The following is a 12,881-nucleotide window of genomic DNA, read 5'->3' on the forward strand; positions in this document are numbered from 1 at the left end:
TAGCTTTGATCTCTTTATTTATTCTGAGCATGCGTGGCACTTTGTCCGTCGGATTTGTGTACACACGATCGGAATTTCCAACAACGGATTTTGTTGTCGGAAAATTTTATCTCCTGCTCACCAACTTTGTGTGTCAGAAAATCCGATGGAAAATGTCCGATGGAGCCCACACACGGTCGGAATTTCCGACAACACGCTCCGATCGGACATTTTCCATCGGAAAATCCAACCGTGTGTACGGGGCATTACTGTAATGCAGTCAGGCTGGCAGCACATTGAAGAATTGGACCGAATTTTACATGTTATTTTTTTGTGTATTATGTTTAGAGCTTGAAAACATATTTAGAAATTGAAAGCATATGCAGATGATGGCTACAAAACTAACTAGTTTGCTGCCTGGTATGCAATGTGATTGGTTCTTTCAGATGTATGTACCACACATGTAATACATTTTGATCCAATGATTAAAAATAGCGCTGAATTAAACTGTCTAGCTTCCATGCATAAGCCATTTCTCAAATTCATTGTCAATTCTGGAAATTGCTTATTGTAAAGCTAATTTTTTTTTAAATAGAATAAAAAAAACATGTTATACTTACCTACTCTATGCACTGGTACTGCACAGAGCGGCCCCGAACCTTCTCTTCTGGGGTCCTCTGCCAGTGATCTTGGCTCCTCCTCTTCTTCGAGTGCCCTCATAGTAAGCTGCTTGCTATGGGTGCATTCGCCCAGGCACGCTCCTGAGTTGCGCTGTGTGCATCCATAGAAATACACAGCACAGCTTGGCCCTGCCCCCTGCTCTCTCCTCACAGCAGTAGGAGCCAATGGATTCCACTGTTCTCAAAAAAGCCCATGAATGCAGGAAGAGAGCAGAGTCAAGAGTGGAGTTAGGTGAGTGTTTAGAAAGAAGGGGGTAAAAAAGACAGTGGAATGTTTATTTACTTTAATGCAGAGAATGCATGAAAGGATAAGTTCACCTTTTGGAATTTGTTACACATTCCACCCGTTATAAGGGTGGCGCACGTAACATGTTCCGCTCTTGCAGCTCCCCGATCCCCCCCCATGACCGCAGGCCAGGGATTTTCCCCAGTACCCACTCTTACTATTTGAAAAGAGCACAGCCCGGTAGGTCTCCGCTTACACAGCCACATCACTCATTCAGAGAGTTCTGTGGATGAGTCAACTACAAGTACTTACAGCCTTTGTGGCTGACAGCTTATAGTTCTCAATAAACTACCAGGGTGCTGTTGAGAGCTCTAGGTAGTTAATTGATTCTTCCTGTCATTGTGTAACTGCCTGCTCATACAAGGTACAAGTACACAGCTTACACTGACAGTCTGCAGGAGCCCTGCATTGCACCCACGATCTGCTGATCATAGGTGCAATGCTTTTCAGGCTCCTACAAATAAAACAGTAAATGCACATTTTTTTTACCTGAAAAAAAATGTGCATTTATTATTATTTTTTTTTAAGAGGTGAACTTATCCTTTAAGGTAAAAAACCTTCTCACTCTAGAACCAATTGAATCCAAAACTCATTAAAGTCAATAGGGGATAAGTCCTGAAAATAAATTGTGGACATTTTCAAGGATAATAGGCAAATGATTGTCAAACGAAGGGCATGTGGAGCTGGGCACCAACATTAGAGAAAATGTACTAATCCAAAAATGTTTGAAAAATACCAATCGACAGGGAGTGGGTCCTTCTTTTTAACTTCAAGGGCCATATGACAAAAACACCATTCCTTTTTAACATACACTAGGAAGATAGCTTTTAGTCATGTTATGAAACAATATATACACATAATTGATACGTGTAATTGATTTTTCAAATTATACATTTAGTGTGAGATAAATATAGCAGCAGCACTTCAATCTGATTAATTTTCATGTGAAAAAAAATGACTTGACAAGTAGTTTTGGTTGTGACATCTGTTTTTTTTTTTTAATCTAGCAGTAAGAGGCCAGAATTGAGTGATAAAAGTAACAGTCACAACATATCCAAAAGCTATAGGAACGTTTAGTCTTCAAAAAAAAAAAATATAGCTAAGGCCCTCATTTTCTTACTAATTACAAACCCAGAGGCAAAACTGTTTCATAGCTTGTGGTACCCTTTGTTGCAGTACCATGCTATATTGTCTTAAAAGTTTAATTACTGTAAATGTCAAAATAGAGTGCAGGGAAACATTTCAAAACCAAAAACTTACCATTCAAAGATAAGGGAGCTGTTACGTTGAAATAAAAATTACAGTAGCATATTTCGGAGACAATAGCCATAGTATAGTGGCTGGAGAGTATGTAAGCAGCTTGGCTAGGCTGAAATTTAAGAGAGAGATGAAGCAGTTTTTTTCATAAAAATTTGAACATATTATTTTAGACCCCACAGCTAGAAATATTTTGCAGGCTTGCTGCACCTTGTGTAAGTAGTTTTGCTAGGCTGCATTTGGAGAGGGAGAGACAAAGCAGGTTTTAAAATAAAATTAAAAGTATAGTATATTATTTAAGAGACAAAAGCTAGAACTATTGTACAGATTTTCTGCACATTATGTAGGCAGTTCAATTATGCCCCAATTGAAGAGGGAGCGAAGAGAAGCCATGACATGCACACTCTGTCTGACTTTTTTTGCATGGCGTGCTTGGTTCACAGGTAGTCCACAGCTGCCCTGGACCCCATGTAATCGGAAATCATGTGGGTGGTTTACGCATTCTTAAGAACAACTTTAAAGCATCACTATAGCACATTTCAGCAACCTGAGGATCTAAGGCGTATTGGCCATGAAAGGGGATGCTGCCATTCTCTTGTAAGAGACCAAGAGGTTCTTCTGCAGAACCTCTTTGAAATAGTGCATGCTTTGTCTTCTCAGTAATGGCAGTATAAGATCTACTATTTTCTGCTTGTAAAGGTCTCTCTACTTTATACCCAAACCCTGGGGTGTTTGTGCAGGCACTGCAGCATAAATAAGCCTATTCACCAGAAAATTCATGTAGCAGAGGTCCCTGAGTCCTTGGTGTCACTGAAGACAATGATGTCCCAAACAGTCTCACCCTACCCAGGTACAACTCCCAGGCTTTGATAGGGGTGAAATGTACCCCTGAAGCCTGCCCCATATCCACCTTCTCCCCACTGACAGCACCCCAATCTTCCTTCATCCTTGTACCTTTACTGTGTTTGCTGCTGCTTCCCAGGGATGGAGCATGTTGTAAAAGGATCCTTCAGGACTGTAGATACCAGGAAGTCCCCCTCTTCCTTCTGATGCTGTGTCTCTAGTGCACATGTGTGCTCCAGCAGGAACAGTACAAGGATCTTCGCTGACCCTAGCTTGGTTGCAGCTAACTGTTCTGGTCACCTCTTTGATGGTAGCAAGATGGTACATGCATGCTGCATCACAAACCATTGTCATGGTGAAAGAAACCCAAAGAAACCCAAGATCCCCAGAGCCTGTCGCCATCCTGTACTCACATAAATACTAATTGATGGCCCACTGCTGCAGGTGGAAGCAAGATGGTACATGTATGCTGCATCACAAACCATTGTCATGGTGAAAGAAACCCAAGATCCCCAGAGCCTGTTGCCATCCTGTACTCACATAAATACTAATTGATGGCCCACTGCTGCAGGTGCAGCCACTGTACCTTTGCCAACCCCAAGTTCAAGCAGAAACCGGGGTACCTAACCAGGAACCTCTGCACCACTGGTTTGAGTTGATATGTTGTGCATGTTTGAACCTCTCCTGCTGAAGGGCAGGCTGGTGCCACTGTCACATATGACCCTGCATGGCTCAAGATGGCATGTGGTCAGCTACGTCATACACTGCCCCTGAGGAACTGCCATTATCTCTGGCACAGTGTGGCTCCTGTCCCTGAGGTATACCAACTGCAAAACAGTGTGGCAGCAATTTGCCTGGGCCATTGCATAGGCTCTTGGTCACTTGGGGGACCCTGGTAATTCATGACAAGTCACCAGATGAGGCTATTGAGGAGGAGGGGCTAGAGGTGATTGAGCTGTCACTGTCACTAAGGTGCAGGACATGGGGTAGCACCAGTTTTGTCCTGCAACCTTCTGAACCACCAGCAATTTTTTCCAGTTTGTAATAAAAGAGATGTGCCATGCTTTATGGACTATGTGTCTGTCGTCACTGACCATGTGATCCAGGAGACATTAACTTCCACTTCCTGGTAGTGAGAAGGGATGACCTTCTGGGCAAAAATATTTCCACTATGGTGCAGCACAGGCCACAAAGTTGCATAATGGGGCAGAGCTGGAACTGGAATAGCTGTAAAGCCAAACATTTTGCCACGCTGGCATCGAGACACTGAACATGAGGTTAATTGAGTTCAATTTTTTTCTTCTGCTCCAGCAGTTGGGGAAGAGACACCTGCCTGATCAAAGATGCTGCTAGAAGCAATGGGGTGGGATTAGGCGACTCACAGTGAGGTTCATGTCTACTCTTGTCCCTACTCGGCATGGTACCATGATAACCCTCTTTCCCGCTTGATTTAAATTAAGGTAAGCCTCTCAAATCCCTTGTCAAACTTCCATCTCTATCTCTTGAGACCACAGATGTTGCAGCATCTATGATTCCAACACATGCGATAACATGAAATCTTGAGCATCCTCCTTCAGCAAGTTACTCATTACACATATGCTGAAATAATCCAGCTGACTTCCTCCAAGCCAGGTTGTGGGGCAATGGCAAAAATAGCTGTGATGGAGAAGGGTGTATTCACAATTAATGGAAATGTGCTGCCTTCTACCTAGGAGGAGGAAGGCTTTGTTAGCCACTCCACAACCTCCTGCACATGCTTTGGCAGTGTAGCATGCCCACTGCCAGAAGAAAAGGTAGATGTGTCCTGCCTCTCAAAGGTGTGGTTCAACCACTGCTTTGTCCTATGATGCAGAACCTGTTTGCCACCTTCTAGCTGTGCATGAAGAACCTCAAAGGTGTGGTTCAACCACTGCTTTGTCCTATGATGCAGAACCTGTTCGCCACCTTCTAGCTGTGCATGAAGAACCTCTGGGGTTGAATTACTAAATACAAATAGACTGTGCACTTTGCAAAGTGCAGTTGCACTCTGCAAGAGCAGTTGCTCCAGAGCTTAGTAAATGAGCAGAACCTCTGCTGACTTGCATCATCCACTCATGTTCAAGCAAAAACATTTTTTTTTATTTTCCTTGCATGTGATTGGGTACTGTTTGCAAAGTGGAGCTTCATCTCATTTACTAAGCCCACGAGCAACTGCACTTGCAGAGGGCAATTGCACTTTGCAGAGGGCAACTGCACTTTGCAAAGTGCACAGTCTATTTACCTATAGTAAATCAACCCCTGTGCCTCCCCCTTTAGGCTACCCTGACATGATAAATACAGGGGATTGCAGAATTATTGCACTGCCATCTTTCATTTTATGCCATGGGGAGCCAGCTGTCTTCTCCTGGTTCTTGACCTTGGCCCTCTATGATGCGGCAACAAATCTCTCACATGCACAAAGAGAAATCTGGTGCCACATCTGTTTACATGTTGTTCTATTGAATGGAGGAAAGTAATGTCTCCTGAACAACATGTGTTGTGCATTGAGTGACTTAATGTTGTCTATAACAACTTGTTGCAAGGATTTTACTTTTGCTCATAAAATCACTGTTACAATAGCAAGGTAGTACTAAAGGAGTACTTCAGGTCAAGTGAATGTGTTTATCCCTGACTCCAGGGTGAGGGCATAGCAGAATTCTTATTATGCACACATTAATATTTTAGACATTGATGCCATAAAATTTGGGATACAATTAATTTTGAAAGTGTCAGGATTTATTGAGTTTAGTGACTTGCACAAGCATCTATCCTTACTAATTAAGTTGTTTTAATTATTATTATTTAGCAGGGATTCTGAAGGTGTTATTAGCATTATGCAAAAAAATATATATTTTAAAATATGATTGTATAGGAAGAATTTTGGTATGCATGTTTATGTTTTGTATTTGATTTGTTTACTCTATAATATATATTTGCATATGTTAGAAATGTGTACAGTCGATATTTACTATTATTTAATTGTCTTTCTTTTTATACTCACAGGTGTATATACCTTTCTGTCTAGTACCTTAGAATCTTTAGAAGACACAGACCAAATTCATTTAATTTTGGACAAGATCATAGACACATTGGTGCATTTTATGGCTAAAACTGGACTATCCCTTCAACAGCAGCAAAGACGACTGGCTCAACTGCTTCTGATACTTTCACATATTAGGCATATGAGGTAAGAAGCCATCTAATCATTTTTCTTTAAAGGAAATAACATTGCTGAGTAAACATGTTTTTTCAGCTATATAGTATAATCAGAGATTCCTTAATTACTGCTAATAATCTTAAAGACAGAATATACACTGTTATACTCTGTATACTATATACAATATATTGTTATATATGTATGTGAACTGTCCTATCTGTCCAACAGCTTAACAAAATTTGAAATAATATATCAGCCACACAGATGCATTATTTTTGATAGGTTTGTTTTACCAAAGGAGTAGTGAATATGGTTAAGTCATGTTAACTTTGCAAAGGAAATGAAAAAGCCAGGATTTTTACTGGCACCTGATTGGATGATTGAAGTAGCTTCCTCATATTTCCTAAGCTAAGTGAACATTCACTTTTCAACATGAATATTTCCTGCCATATTTATAAATTAAAAAACAGTTTCGTTAGATGACTCATACACTTCCATGTAGAAAAAAAGAACAACCACTCTGTAGTACTACAATGCAAGAAGCAGAACCTGTGTTTAGAATTATATAAATATATATAAATGTACATAAATCACACATTATTCAAAGAAGCAAAGTTCCAAAAACGAATCAAATACTGAAAAGAGCTTTTACATGTTAATTTCGTTGACGAAAATATTTTCGTCATAGTTTGTCAGCTGCATGTTTTCAGTGACGAAAACTAAACGAAAATAAAATTCAGTTTCAATTCAGATCACTAAAATACGACTAAAACTAAAATGGGATTTTAGTCAAAAGTCTAAATTTAAATTTGACATCAAAATCAACAGTGGTCAAAAAGCAATATTCTTGTTTGTTTATGAAATTTGGTTTTATTTATAAAGATGTTGCTTTGTACTTGTTTTCATTATTAACAGAAAACTTAAAGTTTTAATATTCAGGTAATATGTTCAATGAAATTACAGCCAAAAGAGTTTACAGTTTACGCCAGAATAACTATGCTGATTAACTCAATCACAATGTAAATGTGACAATAAATGAAAAAATAAATAAATAAACGTCCATATGATCAGTAAAATTGATATGAGTATCCACAAAGGTATTCAATATAAACTTCAATAGTCCAAATGCATATAGAAGTGAAGGAAAAGTAGCTGATGTGTCCACTCCAGTGCACAAAAAGTAATCAGTAGTCTCAAGTAGTCACTACTGAGTGAAATGCAAACTCACCGGAACAAATGGCTGCCGTTACAGCAAACATAGAAATCTCTCTGGATGTAACACAGCACTTTCCTTGTGCTGACCACTCTAAACGATGTCCAACTGGGAATAAAGAAAGCTCACCAGGAGACCAGATATTCCTTAGTAGTGTTTATTACTCCAATGGTATAAAACAGCATAAAATGGAAGGTAAAATCACATACACACATATTTTATGCTGTTTTATACCATTGGATCAATAATATTAATATCAATTTCACTGGTTATATGGATTTTTTTTACTTTTATTGTCACATTTACCTTATGATTGAGTTAATTATCACAGTTATTCTGGTGCTACACTTTTTATATTTGAGGTTTGTTTACTGCCTTTTGTGTTAGCTGCCTATATTGATTTAGCACAGCGCAGATTTTTGTTACTGTTTTTGGCCGTTTTTTTTTTTTTTGGTTTTTTTTTGCACTTCTGTTTATCAAAAAACAATCTTTTTGTTTGTTTATGATACTAGAGATTTTAGTTGATTAAAATGTACTGGAGATTTTAGTCGACTAACATACGACTAAAACTAAAACAATTCAGATGACTAAATCTAAAATGGCATTTTAGTCAAAAAACTATGACTAAAACAAAATCAAAATTTGACATTAAAATTAACACAGTTTTACATCAAGCTTATCTTGTTCACTTTTGCACACTATATGGTTAAAAGTATATGGATATCTGACTACCACACCTATATGAGCTTGTTGGAGATCACATTCTAAAACTATGGATATTAATATGGAGTTTGTCCCCCCTCCCTATCTTTGCAGCTATAACAGCCTCCAATTTTCTGGGAAGGCTGTCTAGGCTGTCTGTGTAATGAGTCAAAACAGCATTTGTAAGGTTAGATGCTGATTTTGGGCGAGAGCACCTAGCTCAAAATTGGTATTTTAGTGAATCTCAAAGATGTGCAGGCCACTTAAATTCCTCAACACTAAACTTATCAAACCATGTCTTTATACACCTAGCTTTATGCACAGGGACACAGTCCTGCTGGAACAGAAAAAGAAGCCTTCCCAAAACTGATGCCACAAAGCTGGAAGACCACAATTGTCTAAAATGTATTTGTATGCTGTAGCCTTCACAATACAGTTCATTGGAAAGCCCTGAAATCAATCATTGTGAGGGGTGTAAAAATACTTTTGGCCTTATAGTGTATATCTAAAATGGTCTCTACATCAGTTAAACTATACATTAAATTAATTTAAAGATGGAGTTTTGGTATGGCAATTTTGCAGTTACATTGGTATAGCTTGGATCAATGTAAGTATGTATGTGCCATACCTGTAGTATCTCTGTGAAAGCTGGAAATCACAGTAGTAGGCACAGCTACTAAAGTGAGCTCCACAAGCATCTGGGTCCTGTTCTGAGCTGCTGCTTTGCTGCATTGTGAACACAGCAGGCCACTCCCTCAGCATGGGCGTCATTCCTGGAACACTTTGCATTTTCTCAAAGAATGCAAAGAATTCTCTGGACAAGGTGGAGAGGTGAGGCGGTGTCATCACTATCTCTATCTCATCCAATCAGAGAATGATTTGCATTCTTTGAGAAAATACAAAGTGTTCTATGAATGGCGCCCATGCCAAACAAGTGACCTCCTGTGTTCAGTAAGCCGCAGGGCAGCTGCTCGGCATGGGACCCAAAAGCTAGTGGAGATCACTGTAGTAGCAGTGCCTACTACAGTGATTTCCAGCTTGCATGGGGTATGACATACACATACTCAGCTTGGACCAACGTAACTGTATAAAAACTGCCACACCTACACTTCAGCTTTAAATAAATTAGAATCTATCTATTTAAAAAGATCTACTACACCCTCCAAAAATTCTCCCTTTTTGACCATCAGGCATAGGCACATTCTCTAAATTAGCCCCCACTCTCTCAAGCTCACTACCTGATTAAATAATCATATCCTGAATATAGGATAAGCAGGCACATCATTTTCTACATGGCAAATGAGAGTAAATAGGAATCCCTATTCCTCTGTGGAGAACTTTAAGATAAATAACTGTACTATATGTACCACAGTTTTGGCCCCAAGGAAGAAAAGGAGTTTATAAATATTTGTGCATATAGAAAAAAATAAATATCAGTTTTCACTCATTATTTTACTATATTTTTAAAGTGTAAAGAGAAAAAACAAACCCATTCCCACTGCAAGGGTTATATGCTCATATTGGTGGGGCTTTTAAAAGGCTACATCCCAGAACCGTTTATCCTGCATCGTACAAGATGACATCAGAAAGGCCATGACCGGATGAGTGGCAAAAAAAAAAAGCTTTGAGCTCTGTTTGTGTGGCAGGGAGTATTGCTTAACATTCTGCCCCTAGACAAAATGAGCAATGCAAGGGTAAATGGTCATTTTTTTTCTGGAGTTCCACTTTAAGAAATCTATTTTTTTAGCGTTAGGGTTCTGAGAAGTAAATAATAGGATGTACTTGGCTAAGAAATCTATGTACCGTGCATTAATACTTGGCTGTACCTAATGTCATAAATCTTTTGATTAAATGAAGAACTCCTCTCTGAAACATTACAGCTCTAAAAGGCTTCCAAAACATACAAGATTGTATATATGATAAGACATTAATATTTATTGAGCATTAAACTAAATAACCAGAAGAACACAATATTTTCTTTTTTATGTTTAGGTATTAAGTCTTGTAAAAAGTTATTAACAGCTTTGATTTTATTGAAAAAGAGAGACAGTGTGATTATATACACTACAGGTCATATTTAATAACCACATGCAAATAGCTTTGAGTCTTCAAATTAAGTTTAATTTATATTAATGACTAGTTGTTATGGATTTTGCCACATCACTGCTATTTGTGCCATATTAGTTTGTAATACCCTAACATTGACCATGGCCTTAAGAAACAACAATCTCAGGTCTATAGACACAAAAGACACCCTTGATCAAAGCTGTAGCTGATACCCTCATCTGAAAAAGACTTAAGCTTGGTACACACTACTAGTTTCATTTTCGTTCAACCTAGCAGGCTAGTACAGCGATCTCCCCTGCTGTTCTATTGTGTTATGAGGAAGACGCCCCCCCACCAGAACACTACGGTCAGCTCTCTCAGCCATTGGCTTAGAGTGTTGATCGGCAGTCAATTGGGAGACCTTTTTCGGTCATGCCCCTTTGACAGAAGCTGGCTGATGTCGGACTGGCTGTAGTACACACAGGCCAAATGTCAGCCGGTTTCAATTGATGCAGCAGATGCTGCCCGACATTCGACCCTGTGTGTACTAGGCTTTAAGATACATTCCCACCAGTGCATTTAGCTGACTCTGAACACAGCAAACTATCTGTCCCTTGCCTCCTGCATGAATTTAAGCCTATTGAGCATGCTGACCTCCATCTGAGGTCTGTGGTCACCGCAGCCTCCCTGACGGTATTCCCGGGTGTAGCTCGGGGTTAAATCTCAGCACCATTAGCTGTAACTCCGAGCCACACTCGGGATTACATCTCAGGATCCTGGTGCAGGTTACTTACCTTGTCCCCAGGATCCTGCGACGTCCCCCCGTGCTGTCTGCGGGCTCCGTCCTCTGCCCGAAGCCTCTCTGTGCCAGGCTCAGTTCCCTGCGAGCGTTGTGACGCATGGGGCGGAGCCTGGTGGCAAATTCAAAAGAATGTAAAAATCATAACACATGCAGTACTGTAATCTTACAGATTACAGTACTGTATGACATCATTTCACTTCCCTTTTGCCCCCAGTGCTTTGGCCCATGCCCTGCATGCAGTTTTATATTATATATACTGTTCTTTCTGCCTGGAAACTTGAGATTGTCCATAGCAACCAAAAAGTGTCCCTTTATGTCAAAAGTGGCTTTAGACCAGCTAGAAAACAGCGATAGTAAATTAGAACACTTGCAGAATTGAGCGATAGTGAATCGTGGGGAAATTTATTTTATTATTATTATTATATATATATATTTTTTTATTATTTATATTTATTTATTATATTATAATTTATGATTTTGTGTTTCAAACGTCATCATACCCTGGATATCTACTAGACTCTTGGTAGACAGATCTAAGTGTGTTATTGCTAAGAATTACAGACCTACAATATAAAACGCCAAATTTCTATGCAAAAAATTGTACCGCTTTGAGACGCAAAAATCTGAGATAATCATACCGCCAGGGAGGTTAAAGCTTTCATTTAAATATATTCATCAATAGCCACAAAGGCCATAAATACATTTTGTTGTAGCAAATGCCTTTGGAAAACCAGATAATACCTTATAAAAATAGCAGTAACATTATCACTGTGTTATACATAGCTTGTCTATAGAGGAGGGCTGTGGGTGGGAACCATCAGGTCCACCTACTACAGGCAGCCTGGAGAACACTACAGGGTGGCCGATATAAGACCAAGAAATTACACAGAGGTAAAGTGTAGAAGTTGATTTATGCTGGAATGCTGCACAGATATAAATGATTTGCACAAAAGGACACTAATAAAAATTGTATATATACATATATATATATATATATATATATATATATATATATATATATATATATATTGCTGTGCGAATGTTACATAGTTACATTTTTTCCAGCAGGAACTCGTTTATGTGGTCACATAGTAGGTGAGGTTGAAAAAAGACAAAAATTCATCAAATCCAACCTATGTGTGTGATTATATGTCAGTATTATATTGTATAACACTGTATGTTGTGGTCGTTCAGGTGCGTATCTAATAGTTTTTTAAAACTATCGATGCTCCCTGCTGATACCACTGCCCGTGGAAGGGAATTCCACATCCTTGCCGTGTCTCAAACATTCACATAGCTGTCTTGAATAACGTGTGTAATATGTACACTTCCTATGATCATAAGCTCCATCTAGTGACCATAATGTAGTATTTTTCTGAAATACCTCAATCAGGAAAATACCACATTATGGCCACCAGATAGAGCTGACAAGTAAACATATTACACAAATTGCAGCAATTATTTGTGACAGCTGTGCAAATGATTAATACATTCGTACAGCAAATTGTTTATAAACACATCCCTAAGATGCAAGTAAGAATAAACATACCTCTTGTATTCAGATAAGGGGAGACTTGAAGACCAAAGACCCAGGTGCAAAGTTTTGAGAGTAACCTTAAAAAACTTCATCATGGCCCTATGGACAAAGTGTGCTGGCCTGCCCCCTCATCCCATTTCCCTTCTGTCTGGCATTCTCCATGAGCAGAAGGGATGGAGCCATCATGTGTCCCGCAACTGAAGGCTGCTGGATAACTTGATGAAGGCTGATGCTAAGACCAGGGTGACAACTTGGAGCAGGGCAATGTGCTTAAGATAGCCATTGCACACCCAAATGGGTCACAGAGGCTGTGTTAATTTCTTCTTACCGTGTGAAAAGTAGTGAATGCTATGCTCATGGA

At 39.2% G+C, this 12,881-nt stretch overlaps 1 protein-coding gene across 2 annotated transcripts in view; it reads left to right on the top strand.

Annotated features, from left to right (window-relative positions):
- ESR1 (estrogen receptor 1) overlaps nucleotides 1–12,881 on the top strand; it is a 522,594-nt gene that overhangs the window by 498,096 nt on the left and 11,617 nt on the right. For both annotated transcript variants that reach the window (XM_073627828.1, XM_073627829.1), the window contains one exon: nucleotides 6,067–6,250. In XM_073627828.1, the coding sequence (XP_073483929.1) occupies nucleotides 6,067–6,250 (184 nt within the window). The remainder of the gene's footprint in view (nucleotides 1–6,066; nucleotides 6,251–12,881) is intronic.

The sequence above is a fragment of the Aquarana catesbeiana genome, linkage group LG04 (assembly GCF_042186555.1).
Source record: "Aquarana catesbeiana isolate 2022-GZ linkage group LG04, ASM4218655v1, whole genome shotgun sequence".
NCBI lineage: Eukaryota > Metazoa > Chordata > Amphibia > Anura > Ranidae > Aquarana > Aquarana catesbeiana.